General features: G+C 38.7%; 4 protein-coding genes across 10 annotated transcripts; 3 read left to right on the plus strand and 1 right to left on the minus strand.

Annotated features, from left to right (window-relative positions):
- The first annotated feature begins 2,944 nt into the window (after positions 1–2,944).
- LOC112170563 (probable inactive histone-lysine N-methyltransferase SUVR2) lies at positions 2,945–9,938 on the plus strand. 3 transcript variants are annotated; one of them, XM_024307899.2, is made up of 13 exons: positions 2,945–3,133; positions 3,472–3,510; positions 3,962–4,209; positions 4,312–4,347; positions 4,448–4,567; positions 4,657–5,131; positions 5,346–5,566; positions 5,771–6,571; positions 6,765–7,030; positions 7,908–7,974; positions 8,064–8,114; positions 9,262–9,358; positions 9,558–9,938. In XM_024307899.2, exons 3-13 carry the CDS (start codon positions 4,024–4,026, stop codon positions 9,584–9,586), a joined length of 2,349 nt encoding a protein of 782 aa, XP_024163667.1. In that variant the 5' UTR covers positions 2,945–3,133; positions 3,472–3,510; positions 3,962–4,023; the 3' UTR covers positions 9,587–9,938. The 3 variants fall into 3 exon arrangements, with proteins under 3 accessions (XP_024163667.1, XP_024163666.1, XP_024163665.1); XM_024307898.2 differs by having other exon boundaries at positions 4,451–4,567; positions 5,346–6,571; XM_024307897.2 differs by having other exon boundaries at positions 2,946–3,133; positions 5,346–6,571.
- LOC112170564 (glutathionyl-hydroquinone reductase YqjG) lies at positions 9,936–11,572 on the minus strand. The gene is made up of 3 exons (XM_024307900.2): positions 10,697–11,572; positions 10,374–10,623; positions 9,936–10,288 (listed from the first exon to the last, which is right to left on the minus strand). The coding sequence occupies exons 1-3, from the start codon at positions 11,506–11,508 to the stop codon at positions 10,088–10,090; spliced, it is 1,263 nt and encodes a 420-aa protein (XP_024163668.1). The 5' UTR covers positions 11,509–11,572; the 3' UTR covers positions 9,936–10,087.
- Positions 11,573–13,004: 1,432 nt separating this feature from the next.
- On the plus strand, positions 13,005–13,655 carry LOC112173927 (60S ribosomal protein L23). Its single transcript, XM_024311611.2, has one exon. It carries the CDS (start codon positions 13,045–13,047, stop codon positions 13,465–13,467), a length of 423 nt encoding a protein of 140 aa, XP_024167379.1. The 5' UTR covers positions 13,005–13,044; the 3' UTR covers positions 13,468–13,655.
- Positions 13,656–18,165: 4,510 nt separating this feature from the next.
- LOC112173628 lies at positions 18,166–21,850 on the plus strand. 5 transcript variants are annotated; one of them, XM_040509463.1, is made up of 4 exons: positions 18,166–18,592; positions 18,762–18,806; positions 20,492–20,550; positions 21,569–21,850. In XM_040509463.1, the coding sequence occupies exons 1-4, from the start codon at positions 18,385–18,387 to the stop codon at positions 21,608–21,610; spliced, it is 354 nt and encodes a 117-aa protein (XP_040365397.1). In that variant the 5' UTR covers positions 18,166–18,384; the 3' UTR covers positions 21,611–21,850. The 5 variants fall into 5 exon arrangements, 3 of the variants coding, with proteins under 3 accessions (XP_040365397.1, XP_040365396.1, XP_040365398.1); XM_040509462.1 differs by lacking the exon at positions 18,762–18,806 and adding an exon at positions 21,136–21,215; XR_002925630.2 differs by lacking the exon at positions 18,762–18,806 and having other exon boundaries at positions 18,166–18,522.
- The last annotated feature ends 6,024 nt before the right edge of the window (positions 21,851–27,874 follow it).

Raw genomic sequence — 27,874 nt, forward strand, 5'->3', positions numbered from 1 at the left:
TGTTCATGTATGTTTATTATCTTTATATACCTTGCATCTTGTACAAAAAGTTTTTACATATGTTGTACTGACCCATTTGAATTGTGAACGGGAAGACGTCAGACTATGGGGATCTTAAGGCTTGCACACAGTGAAAACTGAGGATTACAGGGGGTGCTTAGACCTTTCCCTGATTGCTCAAGATCCATTGTTTGCACAAGTGTTGGCTTCAAGGAAACAAAAGTATCAACAAAATCCTAACTATTCTTTTGATATCGATGCTGTGGTTGATTTTGTCAGAAATGTGTACACATAGCAATGATCATCCAAACCCCATCACTCATTATTACAAATATGACATTTAATGACAATGTTTAGATGACATTTGCTCAAAAACATCATTAAATACTCTTTCTATGACGTTTTCTAATGGAAACGTCATGGATCAAAATTTTGTCTCAAGTTTATGACGTTTTCGAAGAACCCAAAACATAAAGGATAGAAATTAAACTGAAAAATGTTGTAAAAACTCAAGTAGAAACGAAAATATACAGACCTAAGTTTGCAATCACATCAACAAACGTAATTTAAGCTCCATGAATATTTATAACAAACTCTTAGTGAGGTTTCATCATGTTACCGAATTTGAAATATTGTCATATTAAGTACCTCCAATATGATTGGATAAAATTTTTAATATCTCATAGGTATTGCGTCAAATATATAAGTAATTTGAGCCATATACTATCATGAACTAGAAGTTCATTAATTGAACTAAATACACTATTTTGACATGATTAGTTGCGTTATTTTTTTTATCTACCATGCTACGTATAATCACTTACAAATTTTAATTATTGCTAACCTTATCAAGCTCAAATTATTCATTTATCGATTATTTGTGACTTGTCACTTTAACGAGACAATACTCCTACGATGAGGGGAAGATCGATCTTGAAGAACGACATGAATTGGTATCATCCACTGTCTCATTTTGATTTTGAGAAATATTTAAATTATTGAATTGATAAAAAAAAAGTGACAAAATTATATGCTAAATGCAAAAGTATCTGCTTGGGTTAAAGTCCCTAAAATCCAACTATATTAGCACAAATAATCTAGATCCTATTTGATCTGTGGTATGCATGTGTATCTAAGTGACATGGTCTGCGAAAGAATGTCATTAAACGATGTCAGTGCTCTTAATATGACTACACATGTATATGTTGTAAGTATTGCCCTTAAGGAATGATGTCGTGGTGAGACAATAATTCATCAATATGGTTAATGTTCATGAACTAAATGTTTTCTAACCTAAAACTTGGTTTGGATATGCATATAAGTTCTTGAACCCCATGCCACCTTCATGCTTTGTTAAGCAAAGCCTTTCCTAACTCCTCCAATGTATCTTTTTCTTTCATTCCATGTCACCACATAAGAAGGAGGCATAGAGTTTATGAATGTCATCACATAAGCTTTTTGGTATAAGGTAACAGTTGATAGCATAGGTTCTCTCTTTATCTTATTTTTACCTTATAACAAAATATTAGGGTTGCCATTTAGTTTGGTAAATACCAACTGATATTTTAGGTTTGATAAACCGACTTTTTGGTAATCAAATTGATAAAACCAAAATCAAATATTATAAAAAAAGTTGGTTTGATTTTGGTAAAGACGAGTCTACTGATTATCTAAATATTATCTATAACAAATTACATATAAAGTTTCTAAAATAAATCACTATGTAATTTTCCAATATATAACAAATTACATATAATTTTCTATTAGATAAGCAGATGAATATAAAGTTTTCGACAACTAATTAAAAAAATCTAGTATGGTTCGTTCTAATTTCTATTACAAAGAAATATTTGTTGTGGAACTGGTAATATTGAAAAACAAAATACTGAATGGGTGATTCTAGTCAGACCTCCAAATTTGCTCTTTACTCTTAATTTTTGTAAAAATTTAATCTCCATTTTATCCCTCAAGCAAAAAAAAATAAAAATAAATGAAGATTATAACAGAAGAAGCAGCGCAACAATCTTCTCTCCCTCTCCCCATTCTCTGACTAAAGCTTAAATTGTCATCGGAAGGTGGAAGTTTATCAGATGTCAAATGCAATTTTTTCTAGATTTCAAACTACATGGATAGAAACTTATTATTTTCTCGTTGTTGAAGACTTAGACTTGTTTATAAAATATGAAGTTCTAGGCTTCTGGCCTTGTGGGACTTAATTGATCTTGGCTAATTACGACATATCTAATACGGAAAGCTTGGCATATCTTAGGGGAACTTTGTATTATGAAAGGAGCTTCAGCTTGAGTCTTGAGGAAATGGTTTTCTCATGTGGATTAATATTTTCTTTTGCAGTAGAAGAGATCGACTCCTCCATGCATTAATCAAGTACTATTTTTGCTCAACACAACATTTGATCATTTCGTACCTACTGTATCGAATTGAGAAGGTAATATAAGGATGGTGGCTGGTGACTCATGTGGAGGTCGATAGAAGTCCTAGAACAAAGATCGAAAAGGTAATTAAAATGAACATAAGGGTAAAATAAGAAGTTTAATGGTAAAAATTAAAATGGGAAGTCCGAAGAGTAAATTGTAAGGTATGAATAGAACCACCCATACAAAATTTGGTAGATATAATTAAATAAAAAAAGTTTAGTTAGTTATTGAGAGGTCCATTTTAAAATCAAAATGATTTTAAAGTTAATAGGACTTATAAACGATTCGAATTGGGCAAGTGATAGCCCTATAAAATATATAATATATAATTTCGCATACAGTGAAAAATTAATGCTTCACTAAAAACGCCCAAAAATAAAAATTACCGTACGTTGAGTTTTGAATTTTCACCCTTCAGCCCATGATGGCAGAGGCCTGCCTTCAATCCTTCCAGACACCCAGTCGCTCTACTCGCCAGTAAGCAAAGCCAAGTGGCTCTGAAATCCGAATCCTTTTCCCTCACGCCTCTCGCTGCGCGTGGCCAATGTAACCCCATGACTACCAATAACAAGTGAAGCATCAGAGGAGACACAGAAGGACCTGACTCTTCATTTCTAAATTCATCATAAACCCTATTCTTATTTTCAGTCCTCTCCACACTCTCTCTTTCTGGGTTTCCCAATTTCTTTAGAATGCTGGTAAAGCTCAAATACCCATGTTTCTAACTTCGGTTTTCTTGAAACAATTTTCCATTTTCTTCTCCTTCTGATTACCAAAACGTTTTTTTTTTTTTTGTGTTTCTTGTAATTTTTCCAAAATATTTCTATTTCTGTGTTCTGGGTTTTGATTTTTATGATTTCTGGGTGCCTTGCTTAAGCTGGATGTGATACTCTGGTCTTAAAGTTTGGTTCTTGAGAATTGTATGTTTTGATTCTTAAGAATTGTGGGTTGAAGTTTGGTTCTTTGAGAATGTGGGTTTTAGTTTGGTTCTTGATACTTACTTGTAGTTTCTCACTGTTGTCTTGGGTATTTTCAGGTCTTGATAGCTTGAATCAAGCTCCAGATTCTTGTTTTGGTAAGTTTTTACTTTTTTTTGAGTATTTTTGTGCTCTATTTTGCATGCATGTATATCTGTGGTTCATGTTATTCTTTTTGATTTATTTTTCTGAAATTCTGAGAGCTCGTTGTGTGGGGTGCTGGAGAGAGTCTGACATCTGAGTCTGTGTGTGAAGTTCTTGATAGTTTTTGAAATTACAATTCTATATGTTCATATAATGGATGGATGGTTGTTTTTTAGAAATTTTGAGCTTTGATGTAGGTGTAGATATGGTCAAGTTTCATGTTGTCCTGCTGTGGTTTTTGGTAGTATAAGACTAGTGCAGAAAAAAAAAAAACAAGTGAAATTTGTATATGTGGAACTAGGTACCTGTTAGTGCACTTGGTATCATCTGAATTCATAATTGTTGCATATGTAGTCTTTTAGACTCAAACTGATCATATCCTTTGAAAAACATTGGACACTGTAGGCACATTTGGTATTTGGGAAGCTCATAGTTGAATTCAGCGGTGAGTGGGACATTAGACAGTGATGGCGCCACCAAGTCCACAAGTTTCGAAAGCCTTTCGTGCAATGGCAGCTATTGGTATTAGTGAACAACAGGTGAAACCAGTTTTAAAGAATCTCTTGAGGTTGTATAACAGAGATTGGTCACTGATTGAAGCAGAGGAATATAGAGCTCTCGCTGATGCTATATTTGAGGCAGAAGATGCTAAGGTGTGTGTGTGTGTTTCTCTTTTGTCAGGCATATTCCATCGGCTTCTGTGTTTGTGTATTATAGTATTCTTCTGTGTGCTTAATTTTTGTTTCATCTGTTAGGTTGCAGCAGAAAAGAAGAAATGCAACAATTATGATGTATGTATTTTAACTTTCTCTTCATTACCCTGCTATACCTTCTCATTTTCAAATAATTGAGGCTATAGTTTCTGTCATATCTTGGCCTATTAACTATCAGCAGGAAGATATGGAAGCAGAATCACATCCACACCACGAACCTGAACTTCCGTTGACGAGGTTACGTTCAAGAAGTCAAGATGAGAGTCCATCACAGAAGAAGAAATCTTTAGATGATGAAGTATGTACACTTGGCTCCATTACTCACTGCTTTTGTATTCCCACGCTTCTACATATACATGCTAATACACCTTTTTCTCTATTGTCTAGCCGGTGGACAATATAGAGGAAGATTTCTCCGTTCCTCATCGTCCCTTGAAAAGGTTACGCCTACAAAATCATGAGTGTCAGGTGTCACCTTCCTCAAATACCTGCAATCCTACGTCTGGTGGTAGTTTGCTCATAAAGCCAAAAGTGGAAGCAGAGGAACTACTTGACACTCGTTCTGCACAACAGCCCCAAAATACTTCACATTCACCTGAGTCAAGGCCACCGGTTTCTCCTCATTCTGGTATTAAAGATAAGGGCAAGCAACCTCTTATATCTAAACCTTTGGCACTGCAAGGGAAGAGTTTATCGGAAAGATCATCTAATGGTGTTCGCTTTAAAGAGACAGCGGTTGAACCAGGGATCATTCTTATGCCTAAACAGAATGTTAACAGTTTAGCATTAATCACGCCTAAAGATGAGCCCTTCACTGATGACATGGCCCAAGACGAGGTTCCTATTGCCATGATCCATCCAGGTACATCTTTGTTTCTGTTGTATTGTGCTGTCATTGGTATACCACCAGATAGATAGTTGGAACTAGGAACCGAAAATATATATACACTACGCTAAGTATATTAATGATTGCTAACTGTTAACATCAAAGGTGCAGTGACTGAGCTTTCTTTTGCTATCAGTAGTGCCTTAAATATACTTCTCATAGAGTGATCTTTGTCTTGTTTCATGTGCAGATGAATCAGATAATGTACACCGTCCTCTATTGACAGAAGGTGCGACTGGGAAGCAACATGATGAACCCGTGGCTTCCCAAGAGAGAGAAAGTAGAAATGATACTCCAGTTTTATCTAATGAGGGGAGTATGAATGATGGGCTTGCAACTATTCCAGAGGGCTCTCCTTCTAACTTGGGGGAATCTTCTTGCTTAGAGGTTGCCTCATCACCTTCAGGAGAGGTAAAGCTTTCTCTGAGTTGCAGTTCAGCTATTGGAAGACCAGGCTTTCATATGCCTAATCTAGATGCAATTCTAAAATTGACGGAGGAAAAATGTCTGCACACATACAAAATCATTGACCCTAAGTTCTCTTTGAAAAATCTGTTGGGACATATGTGTGAGAGCTTCTTGGAATTGGCAACTAATTCTAATGATGAATCACAGGATGGATCAATTAATGTAGCACCAAATCTTGATTCATTGCAAAGATCTCCTGCTTGGGATGCTGTGGGTGGAAATAAGGAAACACTTTGCATGCAGTCATGTGCTTTGAACGGGCCTGTTATTATGGATTGCCCCAGTCCAGTTACTGATCCTGAAGTGCCAAGAATTCCCTTCACTTTGAATGGTAATTGTGCACAAGTCTCTGGTACTGTTGTTTCTAATGGTTTTTCTGAGGATAATGTGGATGAGTCCCTGAGTCTGGTGGTTGTTCAAAACTCTGATCTAACTCCTGATGATCTAAGGACTATTCATGATATAAATGATATAGCTAGAGGAGAAGAAAGAGTCAAAATATCGTGGGTAAATGAAAGGAGCAGGGATCGTCCACCATCCTTCTTCTATATCTCCAAAAACCTTGTCTTCAAAGATGCTGATCTTAAAATATGTCTCTCTAGCATTGAGGAAAAGAATTGCTGTGCAACTTGCTTTGGTGATTGTGTATCAGCGTCTATACCTTGTGCATGTGCATATCAAACTGGGGGTAAGTTTGCTTACACACCAGAAGGCCTCATTAAAGACGATCTATTGGAAGAGTGTATCTCTATGACTCGTAATCCGCAACCACACCATCTCTTCTACTGTAAGAACTGCCCGCTTGAAAGAATAAAGAATGACGATTGTTTAGAGCCATGCAAAGGCCATTTAAGGAGGAATTTCATTAAAGAATGCTGGGTTAAATGTGGCTGCCATGGGCAATGTGGCAACAGGGTGGTCCAGAGAGGCTTGAATTGCAACTTGCAGGTGGAAATCTGTGCAATACCATTTTTATTTGTTGTTAGTTAGAGTTTTGTGTTTCTTGTTCTGCATTGTCAGTTTTTGTACGTAAATTGTTTTATAAGTTATAATGCTATATTTTATGGAGTTGCAGATTTGCTTCTGCACTACCATTAGTTCTCTCACAGTTTCTCTAATTAATTTGCCCTGTGTATTCCAGGTCTTTTTTACTTCAGAAGGAAAAGGATGGGGTCTTCGAACCTTAGATGGCCTGCCTAAAGGTGCATTTGTGTGTGAGTTTGTTGGTGAAATATTAACCAACAAAGAGCGGCACCAAAGGAAAATCCAAAGCACCAGAAGTGGGAGACGTCCTTATCCGGTATTACTCGATGCAGATTGGGGTAGTAAAGCCAATCTGAGGGATGAAGAAGCTCTCTGTTTGGATGCGACAAAATATGGAAATGTTGCTAGGTTTATTAATCACAGGTAAATTTGAAGTTCACAGACATGTCATTAGCCTTACAGAGTTCCCTTTTGGGTTCAGCTATTCATATCCTTAATTCATTTTATCTGTTATGCTTCATTTGCAAGAATAACATATATTTTGCATATGCTTAAGTAGAAATCATGAAACTTGGAAGTCTTCTCGATTTCTTGTTTCTGCATGTGCTTGAACTTATACAGAAAGGATATAGTATGAAAATAGCTCAGAGTCGGGAATGTACTGATAACCCCTGACTACTGCAAGCCAGACCAGAAAAGAAACTTCGGTAATTGAAGTTCACAGTAAGCAATGCCTGTCAAAACTTACCGGAGAGGTTACTTACCTTGAGCAAATTTAGGGATTTCATGCTGGATGGTCAAGCAGAAGAGGCAAGTTATGGTATTATAGAACTGGAGTTGGAGTTTGCCCTAAACTTTTTGCCTGTCATTGAACTTATCTCATACTTGGATGTTATTTTACACGTAAGATGCTCATTAGGAAGAAATAGCAAGAGTTCTCAGTCAAGTGTATGAAGTCACTATAAACCTTTAAGTTAAGCATTCATTAAAACACCAAGGGTCATTGAACTTATCTCATACTTGGATGTTATTTTACACGTAAGATGCTCATTAGGAAGAAATAGCAAGAGTTCTCATTCAAGTGTATGAAGTCACTATAAACCTTTAAGTTAAGCATTCATTAAAACACCAAGGGTCATTGAATGATTTGGTTGGTAATTGTGAATCTTGTTAAGACCATCTTGGGATAATGTCTTCTAATACCATCAGAGGTGATATGATCATGTGTGTGTGTTTCTTTTGTCACATATTAATTCTGAATTAAGCTTCAGAATATCTGATGTATTTTGTATTCTACTAGATGTTTGGATGCAAACTTGGTTCCGATCCCTGTCGACGTCGAGACTCCTGATCGTCGCTTTTATCATGTATGGGACATTTGATCCTTGATTTGTATGATTATTGTTCATCTGGATGTATGATTATTTTTATTTTTATAATTTACCATATTGTGCAGGTTGCTTTCTTCACCACAAGAAAAGTAGATGCCTTGGAAGAGCTTACATGGGTGAGTAGTTTTTATGCTATTGGTTGATGGTGGTTTAGTAATTTGTGCTTTCAGAATTCATCTTTTAAGCTATACATATTGCTGGTCTCCTTGATGAGGACACAGTGAGATTTAATATCAACATTCAAACACTTGAATGATTGATGAATGAAACAGTGGGTTGTACCATGTTTCAGTAAATTAAATGTTGGAAATCTTATTCAATTTGAAAATGGTTACTTTGTTCTTTTTTTCTTCTTTTTTCTTTCTTTTTTTTCTCTTTCCTCTTCAGTTGTATTTATTTAGCATAGTCGTAATATGACTGTTTGAACATAGAAGTACATTATATCCACCATCTATGGTTTCCCTTTCATTAGATGTTTCTCATTTTGAATTTTGCAAACAATAGTGCCAAGTGTACCACACTTTGATATACCACATTTGAACACATGATGTGGCAGTTAAATTTGGATACTAAAAAGACCAAATGATGTAGACCCTTGATACATCAACTGCCATATCATGTGGTTCGCCAAACTATGATTCACCCGGCATATCCTTTTGCATAATTGATTAATTCTGTTTTTACCATCCATCCTTAGTAATGTGCTAGAATGGTTATGCAAATATGTTATACAATTCTATACTTGTATGCTAGTTCAGTTGACTTTTTATGCTGGTACCAGATTATAATAGAACCGACCGTTTTTTGTGCAATGCTTCTTTTTAATTGAAATATCATTCATCAGAGTGCTTTGTTGATATTGCCTAGTTAAACCTATCTGATTCTTGAGTGTCCGCTTTGGACCTACCACCACCACCACATGAGTCGACTTGTGAGGATTTTCTGATTACGATTGTATATGATGCTAGGACCTTGAGCAGAAGAATGTATCTGAAGGTGTATGTTGCCTTTCTTCTCTGCTAGAAGAGTTCAATCAGAATATATTGCATATTTAGCTTGTAGTACCTAATTGCACAGTTCAAAAAGTTCCGATGAAAGATATATCCTATTCCATGGGACGATGTCTTGCATTATAAAATAATAATATTGTATACTGGTTATACTTTCATGTCATGCAGTTACAATAATGGTAATTCATGTATAAATCACTCTTTTATCTTTGTGTGTCCACACTTAAGCCTGCTATACATGCTCTGTCTGCAGGATTATGGCATTGACTTTGACGACCATGATGATCCTGTTAAGGTGTTCAACTGCCAATGTGGCAGTAAATTCTGCAGGAGTATGACACGTTCAAATAGTAAGTGTACTGAAAATCGTCCTATCCTGCGCCAATTTTTTTTTTTTTTTAAACCACTTATCGGGGTGCATTTTCTATAATCTCTATTCTATAAGTCCGAGTTGAAGTTTTCATTAACTTTGGAAAATAATTGAGCCACTTTGATGGTTCTTATACAGTTGATCCTGATGCTGACCTTCGTTTTCATTCGACATTACAGGATCAAGATCGGCCTCACTTGCAAGATGAAGGTTTGAGACTATTTTGAGTGCTTCTTGGCAAGGCACGGCCTTACCCTCACTGAAGAATTAGTAACTAAGCATATTTTACTGGACTAATTTTGGTTTCAACTGGCTGTCCTGACGGGGCCAGTTCATCATGGAGTAGCGGCTAACCTCATCCAGGTTGTTTGCACATGATGGATATGCATAAAGCTGTGGTAGATATTTTGGATGCTCTTGTAGGTTTTGTACATGTTTAGGCCAGTTTAACGGTCTGATGTCCGTAGTGTAGTTTTAACGGTCTGATACCAGTATATACTGCTCTAGTTATTCTGTAATTCTGAAGGGGGGAAATCTTTGCTTAGAATTGTTCGGAATTAGCTTATGGTATGTTGATATTATATATGCATCACCAAAATATACAACCTATGGGGACAGACAGGCACCCTTGAGGAAGGCAGTATAAAAAAAAACGTCATTACATTTTCCGTAGGTTCATGTACGCATATGTACAAACTTGCCGTATCCGTTAAGAAACAGAGAGTGCTGCTGCTGATTCCCTGGCGTCTTTAAGGGACAATGAATCCCTGTTATGCGGCCTCTGAAGTTCTTGATGCTCGGATCCGGCAGGAATTATAGGCTGAATGCTGCCTGGATTGAGTGGGAAAAGGGTTTTGTAGTAGCCCTCCATGATCAACTGAAAATTGCAAGTTTCTGCAACCTTTGGAATCTGTTTGGAAAAGATTAACAAGTCGAGTCACTATAACAAATGGAAAACTAAGCTCGGTAAAATTGCGCGGTGAAGAAGGCGGTACCTGGTAAATGTCACGCATGTAAGCATGAAGGTTTGGATACTCGACCAGCTTCCTCCTGGTGCATTTGAACAAGACATTGTAGGCGAGATCGAACCGGATGAGAGTGGTGAAGAGGCAAACATCGGCAAGCGTCAGTTCATCTCCGCACAGGTAGCGAAATCGGCTCAAATGATCTTCCAACTTGTCCAGTGTGTTGAACAAGTCATTCACTGCTACATCATATGCTTGTTGAGACTGAGCAAATCCACACCTGCAAAAATGTCACACCTTTAATCCAATCCGATCAATTACCAATGCTAAAAAATTGGACCTGGGAATTCCACCTATAGACTCCATTATTGACATTGGGGTAGATTATGCTGTTCCATTCTTGAATCTTTGGCTTCAATGCTGGCGGTGAAAGATCCAAACCCGGGTTACGGGCCAGTTCATTCAGACCCGAATTGAACAATTCGATTATATCGTAGCTTTCGTTGCATAGTACTTGTTTGTTCTTTGCGTCCCATAGCATTGGCACTGTGGACCGACCGTCGTACCCTCCCGCTCTAGATTTGTAGACCTCTTTCAGAGTCCTGAACCCGTTTGCTTTGTCCCGGGTCGGGTCGAGGGTATCCGGATCCGGGTCGCGGGTAGTCTTGAATTCCCAGGAGCCGTCCGTGCCCGGAGAGGCGATTGAGACGGGGACGGCGCCGTCGAGGCCCTTGAGGGCTCGGACGATGAGGGTGCGGTGGGCCCAGGGGCAGGGGAGGCCCACGTAGAGGTGGAGGGAGGTCTGGTTTTGGCGGGGGATTTGTGTGGCTCGAAACCTTGAAGGGGGTCGGGTGTAGGCGAGGGAGGGATCGGAGGGGGCGAGCTGGGACATCATGAGCCGCCACGTGGTGTTCCAGGCTGCGCGGACGGTGGAGATGAGGAGGCCGGGAGGGAGGGATGGGCCCCAGAGGAGCTTGGTGACGGAGGTGAGCAGGGAGGTTGGGTCCGGCGGTTGGGGGGGTTGTTGGTTGAGGGACATTTTAGTGGTGACGCGGCGGATGAGGGGCTTGGGTGGGGCCCGTGGGAAGGAGGAGGAGCTGTTGGGATTCAATGGTGGAGTTGGGTGGAAGGAGGAGCTCAGCAGCGAAATGGAAGTGCAGTTCATCTTTGTGTGGGTACAGGTGTAGGTTACGTTGGTATTTCTGCTACAACCTCATCATTAACAGAGCTCAATGGCGAATTTAATATTTTTCATTAATGTCGATTTTTTTGTGTTGTTGATGTAAAAAAGAAATTTACAACGAAAATTTTCGTGAAATTTTGTTATACAATATTTTATCAAACAATATCACTTGCTATAAATTTTTAAGAAAATGTTATTAAACCAAACACAATTCTGATCGTATGTATATAATAAAGAAGTTTATCTACGAGCGTATTTGTTTTTTCATAAACATATATATGTATTTTGGTGCATCTTTGATATGAGAAAATGCATGTCTTGAATGATTGTTTGAAGTCATTTAATATTTATCTTACTACTATGAATTTTAAGTTATTTTAAGTTTTGAAGATGAGCCAATTTACTATCTCTTTGAGATAGCTTCTAGTGTGAACAGGTTCTAGGAGCTTTCTGAGATGTTTATATTCTTCATTTGTACAACAATTGAGCATTTGAGTGTAGGCATGTGAGGTGTAGCTGATCGATTTTTTGTTAGGAGGCCAAACTATTTTTGTTTTTACTAGGCTTTGTATTTATGCAAGCGTTCTTGGATTGTAATGACCTGCAGTGGTTGGGTACAGATTTGGTTATTTCCCTCCCAATCGCTCTATTTCAAGTTTTGTTAGTGTGCCTGGCTTGATTTGGCTGTTCATCTAATGTAATTTTTTCTTCAAATAAAATTACTCTTTCTCTGCTCTAGAATTTCAAAATAGGCAGAAATATCACTTTGGTCATCGAACTATGGCTCGCTCGACACTTTGGTCATCCAACTTTTAAAAACTTCATTTTGGTCATCGAACTATATCATTACATATCACTTTGGTCATTCCGTCTGTTTTCTCTGTTAACTCCAAGGGTATTTTGGAGATTTAAAGGTTTACTTACCATTTTTATAACTTAATCTAACTTTTCCCGCCTAAACATAAAACTCCAAGGGTATTCTCCGCCAATTGCTCTATTTCAAGTTTTGTTATTGTGTCTGGCTTGATTTGGCTATTCATCTAATGCAATGAATTTTTTTTTAATAAAATTACTCTTTCTCTGCTCTAGAATTTGAAAATAAGCCAAAAGGATTGTCATTTGTCAAATTAACTAATTTACACCCATTCTTTGTGTTACGGCTCACGTGTTATATTTGCACAAAAATTAGTTGAAAATTAATTTGCTAAATGTAGCAAATTGGCAGAAATCTAGAAGAATAATTAAGATAAAACCTTTGGATAAAAAAAATAATAATAAGGTAAAACCAAGGGTAGTTTTTTTTTTTTTTTAAAGGGAACTTAGGGTAAAGTTGACCCAAGTAAAAACCACTAGTTAGCAAACCGGTCATTCAGCCAATGACACGTGTTTGAAAGCAGAACTTGGTTCAAACGACGTCGCGTGGTGTATGTGAAGGGAAAACCCTAGCACTATAAATACCGATATCAAATGCCTCGGCATTCAGTTTTATGACTGATTGAGTGGCGGTAGAGAGAGAAAATGTCGAAGCGAGGGAGGGGAGGATCGGCCGGGAACAAGTTCCGTATGTCGCTGGGTCTGCCGGTGGCGGCGACGATCAACTGCGCCGACAACACCGGAGCCAAGAACCTCTACATCATATCCGTGAAGGGGATCAAGGGGCGCCTCAACCGTCTGCCGTCGGCCTGCGTCGGCGACATGGTGATGGCCACCGTGAAGAAGGGAAAGCCGGATCTGAGGAAGAAGGTGCTGCCGGCCGTGGTGGTCCGTCAGCGCAAGCCCTGGCGCCGAAAGGACGGAGTGTTCATGTACTTTGAGGACAACGCCGGCGTGATTGTGAACCCCAAGGGAGAGATGAAGGGGTCGGCTATTACTGGGCCGATCGGGAAGGAGTGCGCGGATCTCTGGCCCAGAATTGCAAGTGCTGCCAATGCTATCGTCTGAGAGTAATAGTAGTGGTCTTTGATTTTAGTTCTATGTTTCCAGTGTTGCTTTCTTATCTAGGAAGACCTTATCTTTTGATATTATATTGTGATGGATTATCTCAGTTATGCTTAAATTTTGGATTTTAGCATTCGGGATTTTTGTGTTCTTTTAGTCCTTTCAATGTTTAAAGTTTGAGTTCTGTATTATGCTTGCGTGGTTGGTTCGGGCCCATAGGGCTTGTTAGCCTTATGATAGAGATTACTGTGAAATAGTTTCGACCAATATGGTGATGAACATTGTAGAGATTTCACATCTTTGCCTGGCACATAAATGTTTTAACAAAATTACGGAGAACAGCAATTTAGCATTTTAAAACAGTTTTGGTTATGGCTTTTCTTGAGTACGCAATGTGTATCATCTTTAGGGAATCAGTTTTTCTGGTGTCTTTTTATGTATTAACTGGTGTTATATTTTGGACGTTAGCAAGATAATACTTTTGGGATGACACAAAGTTGGCGTCTTAAATTGTGTTCCTGTTCGGATTTTGTTTGTTCATTTTGAGATTGCAATTGCTCTGCCCCATTGTGAATATAACCAATCTAGCCGGAACTTCTGGAGAGGGGGCTTTGCTGAAGCGCATAGCGAATTTCATATGATATGAGATGATATGTAGTGTATAGCTTAGATTCTTTTCAACACTTCATCATGTGGATAGTGTGACTTGAAGCTGATGGAGTGTAATGCCCCCTCGGTGAGATTGCATTTAGTATGTTCTGTTTGTGATTGAAATTGCGTTTACTGTGTTTCTACTTGAAAGAGCTCTGTTTTAAGGCAAGCTATGCCAATGGTTGACCCTAGTTTTTGAGTCATATAAAGTGTTCACGGAATTCACTGAACCAATTTACCAATAACTGCGACGGTTCCAATTGAATTTCCCTGATGCTATTAGCAAATTGGACGGTGTTCCAGTTAGAGGTCATTACAATTTCCAAACCAGAAATTAGAGGAGAAGAATACTGGAACATTTAAGGCTTGCTTAGCCACATTTTATAGGATGATTTTTAAAACTGTTTTAATGAAACCAATAAAATGGATTTTATATTTCAACACTTGACAATGCGTTTGATGTGTGGCCTGGTAAAGAATTTGTGCTTTGTTTGCATACCTCTTCTTTTCTTTAATAAACGAGTAGAGGATTTGCGTCTGCAAGCTCAATCGTCGTTGTCTTGCACCATACGTAAAGCTCTTCCTTGGGCGAGTTGTCAATGGCGTCTTCTCACCTCTTCTTTTTGGAGATGGGTCTTCTTGACCTAACCCTTACATCTTCTCCTGATAGTGGCGACGGGCTTTGTGATGGCAGCTCTTGTTGGTCTCAAGCATCTGGTGGCCTTTGTTATCCTCCTTTCCTTATTCTCTATTGGAGGTTTCTGGGCGTATGGTTGTGGGGACGGGCTTTGTTCTCCTGCGGGGTTGGGACGTTCAGGTTAACCTCTGGCCATCTATGGTGGCAATGAATCGTGCGGGGTTCGATCCTTGTCTATCTTCTTTGTGTTTTGGTGGTAGGGGTAGTTTGGATGGTGTTTTGTTGATAGAGGCATTGCCTCTGGTGGAGGTGGCGTGTTTCAGGGGCTTTGGGTCTGGTGGCTTGTTGTTGCGACAGATTAGTGGGTTGGTGCTGGCGGAGTAACTTGCGGCTGTGGACGGTCTGGTATTGAGCCTGGTGTCGCAGGGGTGGTGGCGCCTAGAAACAGCTAATGACGGCTTTGGTGACGGAGTGGTTGGGGATGCGATCCATGACGGCGTTGTTGTAACTTGTCTAGGGTTTCTGGTCTTAAGGCTTGATTTTGGGCCTGCTGGTTTTGGGTTAGCATGGCTTTCTTTTGGGTCTAGGGCTTTGTTTTGGGTCCATGTATTTTTTATTTTCTTTTCTTAATTGACCCGGGAAGCCCCTTCGCATAGGGGAGTCTTGGGGAGCATGAATAAATTAGGGTTGGGGCTTGAATCACTCGGCGCCAACCCTAGTAATGTCAGGTTACTGATTTCAGAGCTTTCTTTCTAAGGTAGCTTTAGGGTTATCTAGACAATTATACAATTCTGTCGTATCCCTAAGGGGTGGTCATTGTGTATTGTTACCTACTTTTATGTTTAATGGACTGACGCCCAATTTTCCATCAAAAAACAATGCGTTTTGATAAATTTTGGAAAATAATATAAATACGAAAAACTAAGAAAGTGTGTTTGGCAACTTTACTTAAGAAAGGAGTCGCAATTCAGAAGGTGCTGGTCATTAGTGTTCTAGGTGCTGGTCAATCGGTGAGGTCTTCCAATGGTTGATAGTATCTTCGATCAATTATTGAGGTAGTTGGTCAATTGATGAGAGTCAATTAGACGGTTGTTGAATCATCGTAAGGTGGTGATAAGTTTGTCAGTTGGTGGCTGAATTTGTCGATTGATAAGATCACAGGTTAGTTGGTTCTGGAGTCGTTGGTGAGGTTGTCGATCAAGAGATTGTGGAGTCGCCATAAAGTGGTGCTAGGTTTGTTAGTTGGTCGTTGAATTTGTCGGTCGGTAGGATCGCTAGCTAGTTGCCTGTGGGCCATGCTGTCGGGGTCTAGTTAGCTTGTGACGTCATATTAGGAGCCAAGTTTGAAATTTGGACTCGGGTGATAGAAATTGGAAGTGCATGGATGATCTTGATTAAAAAAAAATCAGGGACCAAACTGATATTTTGTCATGATGGATAAAGAGTCTGCGACCTCTCTGCTTGCTTAGAAGAGATGTTGCAGATTAGCCCGCATTTCCTGTGCCTCCATTGATTGATCATGGGTTTTGTAAGGGCTTTTCTAGCTGGGCTTAATAGCTTGAAAATATGGTTTTACTTAGGTAATGACTCTTTTGTCAGTCCCACGAGGGTGGGTCGTTATGTGTAATTTCGTTGAATTATAAAAGAGATGACAGTTTCTTCAAAGTAAAAAAAAAATAATAATAATATATATATATATATATATATAGACACACACACAGATCCTATCCAGAGCGAGACCTCGCTCTGAAATTAAAATTAAAGTGCACTTTTCGGTCGCATATCCACATCTCGACCGTTCAGTTTTTAGGTAGTAATGTATAGATCATCTCTGCAAAATTTCAGCTAAATTGATGTTCGTTAAGGCAGTTATCCTACGGTTTAGGTTGGACATATTCAGTTCGTCCATTGGTTTAAGCGAGTTAGATACATTAAAGATCATCAATTTGGCTGAAATTTTGTAGAGATGTTCTATACATTAGTACCTAAAAACTGAACAGTCGAGATGTGGATATGAGACCGAAAAGTGACTCTAAACTCTAACCTCGCACTTTAATTTCAGAGCGAGGCCCTCGCTTTAGATAAATATTATATATATATATATATATATATATATGTATGTAGCAACAAAGTATAGGAGCTTTTGACACCATTACATAAGAACATATCATATTTCACATAACTCATAAAGGTTGAATCGCCACAGCTCAATGATAACAATTGAAGGAAGCCGAAAGGTTCACCTTCATCTTCTAGGGTAGAAACTTCATCTGCTATCTCTGCTACAGGCCTTTCAACTGCATTGGACGATCATCCCAATCTGAAGCCAGTGGCGCACTCTTGTTAACTGAATCCTGAGGAGCTACAGATGGTGCAGGTTGACCTTTAGCAACGCGTAACTTCAAAAAAGAATAAAGCAGAAAATTTGGGTCAAATGGTCAAATACAATCGTTGCTCTGCATAGCCATAGTTGTCAACTGGACTAGTTCCATTAACATCAGGCACCACATAATCTCTAGTATGAGTTAAAAAAAAAAAAATTAATGCCATTTTAACTAAAAATAGCTCAAAAGATATGAGACCATGATCGAGTATGAACATGATTTCAAGTCAAGTTGCTATCGGTACTTAATTACTGAAGACAAAGTATAGATCACTAAGAGCAAGTTCACCCATTGGGTTACCATGACACATACTATTCATTGCTTTTTAGTGTTTATTTTCACTCTCTGGGTCACCATGTCTTTTTTTTTTTGTGTGAACTTAGATTTTAAGAAGTTTTTATATGTTGTTAAGCACAACTTTTTTTCCTTTAATTATGATGTGCTACGTTATATGTGGGACTGTGTGAGTCAGATACACAAAGCACAACTATAAAATTACTGCATCTTATATGCACCTCTTATTCATAACTGTGTAGATACAGAAGTTGTGAATTCTGTTTCTAGGATTAATGACCCATAAAGAATGTTGTTTATCTTTGTTAAAGCTAAATTTTGATTTTGGCCTTTATAATCATGGCAAGTATTTATCTAACAAAGACATAAGTATAATTGAAAATGTTAAGAGAAGTTACCATTCAAGTTAATATACTGAACCTGATACAAAAGAACTAACCACTCATATTTACTCTTTTATTGTAGATGGACACAACAATAACTTACAAGGATATGGAGACCGAAAAAGTTGAACACTGACAAATATGATGGGCTTCATTAATTTTCTTAAAGCTGCAATCCATGAAATCTCTCTCTACTTGCTCAATTGTAATATGATGTACATATCATATTTTTATGTATACAAGTTATCCTCTAAGTTTCAGTTCCAAGCAAGTAACTGTTCCATTATGTAGTGATTGATTTTAGTTCAATCTTGAAGTATATCTTTCCTCAAAATTATCATCCTAACAAAAAAAAACCCGCACTATCGCACGGGAGAATTAGCTCCAAACCCCGCAGCAAAGCGCGGGCAATATTGCTAGTTTCTGACTATACTAAAACGCAAATCGCTAAAAGACAAACGAAATGAGCAGTCAATTGACGATTATGCGCTACATTTTTCTGGTCTTTTGCTTGATTGCCCCCTACAGGTGTTGGCTGTGCATGAGGCCGTGTTGATATTGCTTGCTCTGCATGTTTGCTCTGGAGAAGGACACATCTTCTTTCTTTTGGGTTTTGGTGTTCGCTCGAGAGAAAAAGAGAGAGCGAATAGAACAGGGGAAGAAGGGAGAGAACGCAGAGAAGCGGAGGAGGGGGACGAGAAGCTCTCAGGTTTTTGTTTTGATTGCGCAAGAGTTTTGCTATTTTCTTTTTTCGGAATCAAAACCCGATCTGTTTGTAGGTATTGGTATTTTTTCCCCCTGGAATTTCTGGGTTTGCATGGTTTTTGCGATCATCTGAATGATGAGTTTGATTGTATGAGCTTAATGTCTGTGTTCAAGGCGTGCGAAGCGCTGGTTTTTGGTATTAGAGTTTCTGATGCTAATGAGTTCGATTTGTCTCTTGTCTAGAATCTCTTCTTTTTTGCTTCTGGGGCTTCCTATTTGCTGATTTCGGTGAGTTGTTTGTGTTCTATTTTGTATTGGAATGGTTTTTTTTTTTTTTTGTTTTGATTTTGGTGGATTCAGGTCTAATCGATTTTTTATTTTTATTTTTAATTTTGTTTCTGCTTTTGCTGTTCATTCTCTACCCGTTGCCGTTGCTGCTCTCCGGTTTTGTTGTTCGCTCTGCATGCATCGATTGGCTCTTCATTCTCTTCTTTAGCTTTTTTAGTTCTTCATATCTTTTGTTCAAATCCTTTTGAGTTTGGTTATTTGCATAAGGGGTTTGTCTTATATGCATATGGTGCATGGTTGAGCTGAGAATAAATTAGACGGTTGATGCATATGGTGCACAAACCTTAAATTGCAGAATGCCTATTTGAAATTGCAGAATGGTTGAATCATTTGTTAATTGATGTTTTAGTTCCCATGCTTTTTTAGTTCCATATTCTGGTTGTGGATGATAGCATCATACATAGGAAGGTCATTGAAAAGCTATATAATATTTCTTGCTCTAACGGTAGCTAGATGTCTGTGAATGAGTCACTGCAAGAAACATTGGATTTTGTTTTGCAGTGACTGCTTTTGATAGTGGAACCGGGGTTTTAAGATAACTACGGGTGAGTGCTTTTGCTTTTAGTTGTGTTTCTGTTGCACCTATTTTTTATCTGCTGAGGAAATTACAATGCAGCTGTTGTTTAGTCTCTTGAAATTGAGGTTCTTCTGATTCTTTGTGTGGTTGTAGTCTTTGTTGTTGATAGTTCTCTTAAGTTTAGTTGTCTTGGAAACTCTTACTTTATAAGTAACGAAGTTCAACATCCATATTCACAATATATTTACCAGCAATAGTTAGATTGAGATTATGAATGAGAGGATTAAGGGAGAGATAATGGGTCAACCTCTTATGAAGCAATGGGAATAATTTATATTTCGATATTGTATTTGTACTTGAAAACATTCAGTATTCATCATGTTCTTATTTTCAGTATTGTTTGGTTTCAATATGACATGGATAAGCAGCAAAGTGTAAGTAGTAAGGATTAAGCCTTAGTGTGTTTATGTTTATAAGGCCAAACAATTGATACTTCTGTGGTATTATTACTCTTATGATTAGCAGATTGCATAATGGAGTCCATTATACTTGCCAAGTAGATTTCTTATACAGTTTCAATGGTATGTAGGAAAAGAGTGGCAAAATTGCAAATGATTTTCTAATACCTCCGCCACTTGAATCTTAATATCTATCCGGCATCCCACATCTTACTTCTTTTCAGTTTTCTCTCCCTTCTTTGATAAGTAGATATTTACATTATTGAAAGGTAATAGCCACATTGTGCAGTCGGTACATGAAAATGTAGAGACCATTTTTTTACTTTCAATTTTATTTGTGTTATCAATGTAGTTACTTCCCTGCGTTATCAATGTAGTTACTTCCCTGCATTGTTCCTTCTTCTGTGGTTATCTAACAGAGTCCACTTGAAAACCATATGTTTCTTTTTATCGAACAGTTATAGAAGATTGACAACTTTGTGGCTTTAAATGATGCAGTGATAGTGTGAATCTGTTTTTGTATAATCACTTAATTTTCAAATTCGTTTGTTCTGCTTAGCCAAGTTTAGATTTTAACAAATAGCATTGTTTAGTTGCCATTGTCTTTTGTCACTGAGTTTCTTGGCTTGGATTCTGTTTTTTTTTTGCAGTGTTTCATATTTCTAATCAAAAGGAGAATAATGATGCAATAGCTGAAAATATTAAACAGGTAAATATTCACAATTGATCTCCTTTTCATTGAATTTGTGCGTTCAGCTTAAACAGCTAAAAAGAATGTCATGTGCTCATATTTCTTATGATGATCTAGCTTTACATTTCAGTTAGCTTAAGGCTCTATATCTTATGTATATATAGATTGTGAGCAGGTTCTGAATATAAAGAAAAACAAATTAAGACAAACACATAGGCATGGAAATAAAAAACAAAAACCACATCTAAATGGAACCCTTGCTCAACTGACGTAAAAGCATAGGATACTTCATTAGCAGGATGCATCAGCAAAAGACATATTAAATCAGAAGCATACTTAGTATTTCTGTAATATATATGAATCTGCATAGCTTTTGTGTATTGTATTAAATATTCGCATGAGAAACAATCATGCATATACTCCCACATTTCAAGAAATCACATATGTTAGGGGTTTTAAATTGACTTCTGTATGACTTTGAGGATAAGGTTCCAACTTGATTATCGAGCATGAAAGTGCATTTGGATATTGTTCCTGTTGCATTCAGGAGCCCTGCTCCTCTTGAAGCATAACTCACCCCACAGAATATTGCTTTCCCTGTAGCGTTGGGAGCTAGAAGTGAAACTACATAGTTTAGTTGTCTCAGTTCTTCACTTGCATATAAACAGAACAACAAAGTCAAGGTAAATTTTATAACATTCCTTTGCTTCCCTTGCAGTTTTAGTAGCTAAAAATGGAACTGCATAGTTTGGTTGTAAAATAGAACATTACCAAACATGCTGGAAAATTATTCCAAATTATATTTGTAGTTACGCATAAGTGAAGTGTCTGCAGCCATGTATATATAAAGAAGTAGTAGTTCAAGTAATCAACCGTTTTTCAAGAAACAATCCAATTCAATAATAATTAATAGCAACATGCTTCAATTCATTCAGTTAGTTGTTTGTTAAAAACAGTAAGATTTTGAAGCATTGTGTGCTTGGACAATTAGCTTTTGCCAGTTTAGATATTTAAATGACATTGATTTTCCTTGCAGGTTTCATTTAGGTCATTGTTCGTGCACTCAGAGCTGGATTAGTTGGATCTTTCTATGCAAATATATTGACCTTCTGTATTTCAGGTTAACTATTTTTGGAATCGATCAAACACGTGTGTAGAATAGCCTAGGTCTATAATTTGCTTGCTTGGGCAGCTTAAACAAATCAAGTTAATTGTTGACAAGCTACTAATTTAACTTGAGGCTTTTGAGTAAATTTCCTACTTGCTCCATAAGTAAATCTCAGTTGGATTGTCTTGGGTTAAAATTTATTTTGTATGTAATGTTTATAAATGCAGTACTATTAAATTGAATCATAGCAATGATAAACCCGCAGCATCGTGCGGGCTTTATACCTAATTTAATATGTAAGAGCATCACGTATTCATTCACATGCCATGCTCAGTCTTTTTTAAATTTCAATGCAGTCACTTATTTGTAATCTTTATAATCAAAGCATGTGCTTTAACACGAAGATTTTCCATTTTCATTTTACAAGGGCTTAGGTCAAACTGATCTACCATTGGGGGCAACCAATAATGACATGACATGTGTAAGTTTAGGACAAACGCAAGGAGTAACAGTAAAGCGGACAAAATAAATTGAACAAAAGCAATACGCATTGAGCTAAGTTAAGCAAACGCATAGCGAACCCATGCCTGTAAAATGAGTGTAAATTAGGACTACACTCACAAGCCAATTGTCTGCTGCCATGGGGGGGGGGGGGGGGGGGGGGGTGGGGGGCGCATAAAAGATAAAAAGATCTAAATCTCATAGCATAAAACATAGAAAGATCTAAATCTCAAAAGGTAGCTTTGGGTTTCAAGCGGGCATAGCATAAAACATAAAAAGATCTATATCTCAAAAGTCAGCTTTGGGCTTCAAGCGGGGTAACCCTCCCAAGTGTGTTTATACACTCGAACAGGCCTCTTCGGCTTCTTTTCATCCTCCTTCTTGTTCGTCTTTTTCTCCTTCTCTTCCTCTGCGTCTGGAGGACCGTCTTTCAACCCCTTCAGCTGCTCCAATATGTGCTTTTTGGCAGCCACGATGATTCCCTTCTCCAGCTGTTTAGTTTCTGCATTCTTGTAAAACAATTCTTCAACATCCGGCAGGTTGTCAATTATATGCCAAGGGATTTGGGGTTTTTGAAGGAATTTAGCTCCACTAATTTCTTGAAAGGTCTCCTTCAGCATCCCTAAAAAGGAATTGACCGCCATTGAAGCACAACCTCCAAATTTCAGAACAACTCGATCATGGTGCACGTCATACTCGAGTTGCACATAGATTTTTAACGGCCTGTTTCCCACAGCGTGCTTCTGGTTGAAGAACAAGTCGTTTTTAATTTCTCCTGTCTGTTGTAGTAAAACGTATTGTTCACACCTCTTACCTTTTTCGAGTTGTTGAAGCTTGCTGACTTCCTTCAGGAGAATTTCGCGAAGAGTCGGAACTTACGGTGTCTCTGGCATTTCTCGTAGCCGGAACTTTGGCCGGAGTTGTGAGAACTTGGCACATAGCCCAAGTTTGAGGGGTTGGAGGTCAGTGAAGGAGGAGGAGGGGAAGGAGAGGGAGAGGGAGGTGGTGGTGTTGGGCTTGGGAATGCAGAAACTTGTTGTTAAAGCTACAACCATTTTGCTGATTGTTGAGAAAGAAGCTATAAGTATTTATACACTTGAACATGCCTCTTCGGCTTCTTTTCCTCCTCCTCCTTCTTCTTCTTCTTCTTTTTCTCCTTCTCTTCCTCTGCGTCTGGATGACCGTCTTTCAACCCCTTCAGCTGCTCCAATATGTGCTTTTTGGCAGCCACGATGACTCCCTTCTCCGGCTGTTTAGTTTCTGCATTATTGTAAAACAATTCTTCAACATCCGGCAGGTTGTCAATTAAATGACAAGAGATTTGGCGATTTTGAAGGAATTGAGCTCCACTAATTTCTTGAAAGGCCTCATTCAGCAGCCCCAAAAAGGAATTGACCGCCATTGAAGCACAACCTCCAAATTTCAGAACAACTCGATCGTGGTGCACGACGTACTCGAGTTGCACATAGATTTTTAACGGCCTGTTTCCCACAGCGTGCTTCTGGTTGAAGAACACGTCGTTTTTAATTTCTGTTGTCTGTTGCAGTGAAACGTATTGTTCACACCTGTTACTTTTTTAGAGTTGTTGAAGCTTGCTGACTTCCTTCAGGAGAACTTCGGGAAGAGTCGGAACTTGCGGTGTCTCCGGCATTTCTCGTAGCCGGAACTTTAGCCGGAGTTGTGAGAACTTGGCACATAGCCCAAGTTGGAGGGGTTGGAGGTCAGTGAAGGAGGAGGAGGGGAAGGAGAAGGAGAGGGAGAGGGAGGTGGTGGTGTTGGGCTTGGGAATGCAAAAACTCGTTGTCAAAGCTACAACCATTTTGCTGCTTGTTGAGAAAGAAGCTATAAGTATTTATACACTCGAACATGCCTCTTCGGCTTCTTTTCCTCTTCCTTCTTCTTTTTCTCCTTCTCTTCCTCTCCGTCTGGAGGACCGTCTTTCAACCCCTTCAGCTGCTCCAACATGTGCTTTTTGGCAGCCACGATGACACCCTTCTCCGGCTGTTTAGTTTCTGCATTATTGTAAAACAATTCTTCAACATCCGGCAGGTTGTCAATTAAATGCCAAGGGATTTTGGGATTTTGAAGGTATTGAGCTCCACTAATTTCTTGAAAGGCCTCTTTCAGCAGCCCCAAAAAGGATTTGACCGCCATTGAAGCACAACCTCCAAATTTCATAACAGCCCGATCGTGGTGCACGACGTACTCGAGTTGCACATAGATTTTTAACGGCCTGTTTCCTACAGCGTGCTTCTGGTTGAAGAACACGTCGTTTTTAATTTCTGCTGTCTGTTGTAGTGAAAAGTATTGTTCACACCTCTTACTTTTTAAAAGTTGTTGAAGCTTGCTGACTTCCTTCAGGAGAACTTCGGGAATAGTCGGAACTTGCGGTGTCTCCGGCATTTCTCGTAGCCGGAACTTTGGCCGGAGTTGTGAGAACTTGGCACATAGCCGAAGTTGGAGGGGTTGGAGGTCAGTGAAGGAGGAGGAGGGGAAGGAGAGGGAGAGGGAGGTGGTGGTATTGAGCTTAGGAATGCAGAAACTCGTTGTCAAAGCTACAACCATTTTGTTGCTTGTTAAGAAAGAAGATATAAGTATTTATACACTCGAACAGGCCTCTTCGGCTTCTTTTCCTCCATCTTCTTCTTCTTCTTCTACTTCTTTTTCTCCTTTTCTTCCTCTGCGTCTGGAGGACCGTCTTTCAACCCCTTCAGTTGCTCCAATATGTGCTTTTTGGCAGCCACGATGACTCCATTCTCCAGCTGTTCAGTTTCTGCATTCTTGTAAAACAATTCTTCAACATCTGGCAGGTTGTCAATTATAAAACAATTCTTCAACATCCGGCTTGGGAATGCAGAAACTCGTTGTCAAAGCTACAGCCATTTTGCTGCTTGTTTAGAAAGAAGGTATAAGTATTTATACACTCGAACAGACCTCTTAGGCATCTTTTCCTTCTTTTTCTTTTTCTCCTTCTCTTCCTCTGCATCTGGAGGACCGTCTTTCAACCCCTTCAGTTACTCCAATATGTACTTTTTGGCAGCCACGATGACTCTCTTCTCCAGCTGTTCAGTTTCTGCATTCTTGTAAAACAATTCTTCAACATCCGGCAGGTTGTCAATTATAAAACAATTCTTCAACATCCGGCATTCTTGTAAAACAATTCTTCAACATCAGGCTTGGGAATGCAGAAACTCGTTGTCAAAGCTACAGCCATTTTGTTGCTTGTTGAGAAAGAAGCTATAAATATTTATACACTGGAACAGGCCTCTTCGGCATTTTTTCCTCCTTCTTCATCTTCTTCTTCTATTTCTTCTTCTCTTCCTCTGCGTCTGGAGGACCGTCTTTCAACTTTTCAGTTGCTCAAATATGTGCTTTTTGGCAGCCACGATAACTCAATTCTCCAGTTGTTTAGTTTATGCTTTCTTGTAAAACAATTCTTCAACATCCGGCAGGTTGTCAATTATAAATCAATTCTTCAACATCTGACATTTTTGTAAAACAATTCTTCAACATCCGGCTTGGGAATGTAGAAACTTGTTGTCAAAGCTATAGCCATTTTGCAGCTTCTTGAGAAAGAAGATATAAGTATCTATACACTCGAACAGACCTCTTCGGCTTCTTTTCCTTCTTCTCTTCCTCTACGTCTGGAGGACCGTCCAGCCACGATGACTCCCTTCTCCAACTGTTCTGTTTCTGCATTCTTATAAAACAATTCTTCAACATCCGGCAGATTGTCAATTATATATCATGGGATTTGAGGATTTTGAAGGTATTGAGCTCCACTAATTTCTTGAAAGGCCACCTTCAGCAGCCCCGAAAAGGATTTGACCACCATTGACGCACAACCTCCAAATTTCATAATAACCCGATCGTGGTGCACGTCGTACTCGAGTTGCCCATAGATTTTTAACGGTCTGTTTCCCGCAGCGTGCTTCTGGTTGAAGAATACGTCGTTTTTAATTTCTTCTGTCTGTTGAAGTGAAACGTATTGTTCACTCCTCTTACTTTTTTCGAGTTGTTGAAGCTTGCTGACTTCCTTCAGGAGAACTACAGGAAGAGTCGGAACTTGCAGTGTCTCCGGCATTTCTCGTAGTCGGAACTTTGGCCGGAGTTGTGAGAACTTGACACATAGCCCAAGTTGGAGGGGTTGGAGGTCAGTGAAGGAGGAGGGGAAGGAGAGGGAGAGGGAGGTGGTGGTGTTGGGCTTGGGAATGCAGAAACTCGTTGTCAAAACTACACTCATTTTGCAGCTTGTTGAGAAAAAAGCTATAAGTATTTATACACTCGAACAGGCCTCTTCGGCTTCTTTTCCTCCTTTTTCTTCTTCTTCAGCTGCTCCAATATGTGCTTTTTGGAAGCCAGGATGACTCCCTTCTCTAGTTGTTTAGTTTCAGCATTCATGAAAAATAATTCTTCAACATCCGGCTTGGAAATGCATAAACTCGTTGTCAGAGCTACATCTATTTTGTTGCTTGTTGAGAAAGAAGCTATAAGTATTTATACACTCGAACAGGCCTCTTCGGCTTCTTTTCCTCCATCTACTTCTTCTTTTTCTCCTTCTCTTCCTCTGCGTCTGGAGGACTGTTTTTCAACCCTTTCAGCTACTCCAATATGTGCTTTTTGGCAGCCACGATGACTCCCTTCTCCAGTTATTTAGGTTCTGCATTCTTGTAAAACAATTCTTCAACATCCGGCATTGTTGTAAAACAATTCTTCAACATTCGGCTTGGGAATGCAGAAACTCGTTCTCAAACCTACAACCATTTTGCTGCTTGTTGAGAAAGAAGCAATAAGTATATTTATACACTCGAAGAGATCTCTTTGACTTCTTTTCCTCTTTTTTTTTTTATATTTTTTATTTTTTTCTCCTTCTCTTCCTCTGCGTCTGGAGGACTGTTTTTCAACCCTTTCAGCTGCTCCAATATGTGCTTTTTGGCAGCCACGATGACTCCCTTCTCCAGTTATTTAGGTTCTGCATTCTTGTAAAACAATTCTTCAACATCCGGCATTGTTGTAAAACAATTCTTCAACATCCGGCTTGGGAATGCAGAAACTCGTTCTCAAACCTACAACCATTTTGCTGCTTGTTGAGAAAGAAGCAATAAGTATATTTATACACTCGAAGAGACCTCTTTGACTTCTTTTCCTCTTTTTTTTTTATATTTTTTATTTTTTTCTCCTTCTCTTCCTCTGCGTCTGGAGGACCTTCTTTCAACCCCTTCAGCTGCTCCAATATGTGCTTTTTGGCAGCCACGATGACTCCCTTCTCCAGTTGTTTAGTTTCTGCATTCTTGTAAAACAATTCTTCAACATCCGGCATTGTTGTAAAACAATTCTTCAACATCCGGCTAGGGAATGCAGAAACTCGTTGTCAAAGCTACATCCATTTTGTTGCTTGTTGAGAAAGAAGTTATAAATATTTATACACTCGAACAGGCCTCTTCGGCTTCTTTTCCTCATTTTTCTTCTTCTTCAGCTGCTACAATATGTGCTTTTTGGAAGACAGGATGACTCACTTCTCTAGTTGTTTAGTTTCATCATTCTTGTAAAACAATTCTTTAACATCCGGCTTGGGAATGCAGAAACTCGTTCTCAAACCTACAACCATTTTGCTGATTGTTGAGAAAGAAGCTATAAGTATTTATACACTCGAACAGACCTCTTCGAATGCTTTCCCTCCTTCTTCTTTTTTATTTTTTTTTCAATTTTTTTCTCCTTCTCTTCCTCTGCGTC

The sequence above is a fragment of the Rosa chinensis genome, chromosome 6 (genome assembly GCF_002994745.2).
Source record: "Rosa chinensis cultivar Old Blush chromosome 6, RchiOBHm-V2, whole genome shotgun sequence".
NCBI lineage: Eukaryota > Viridiplantae > Streptophyta > Magnoliopsida > Rosales > Rosaceae > Rosa > Rosa chinensis.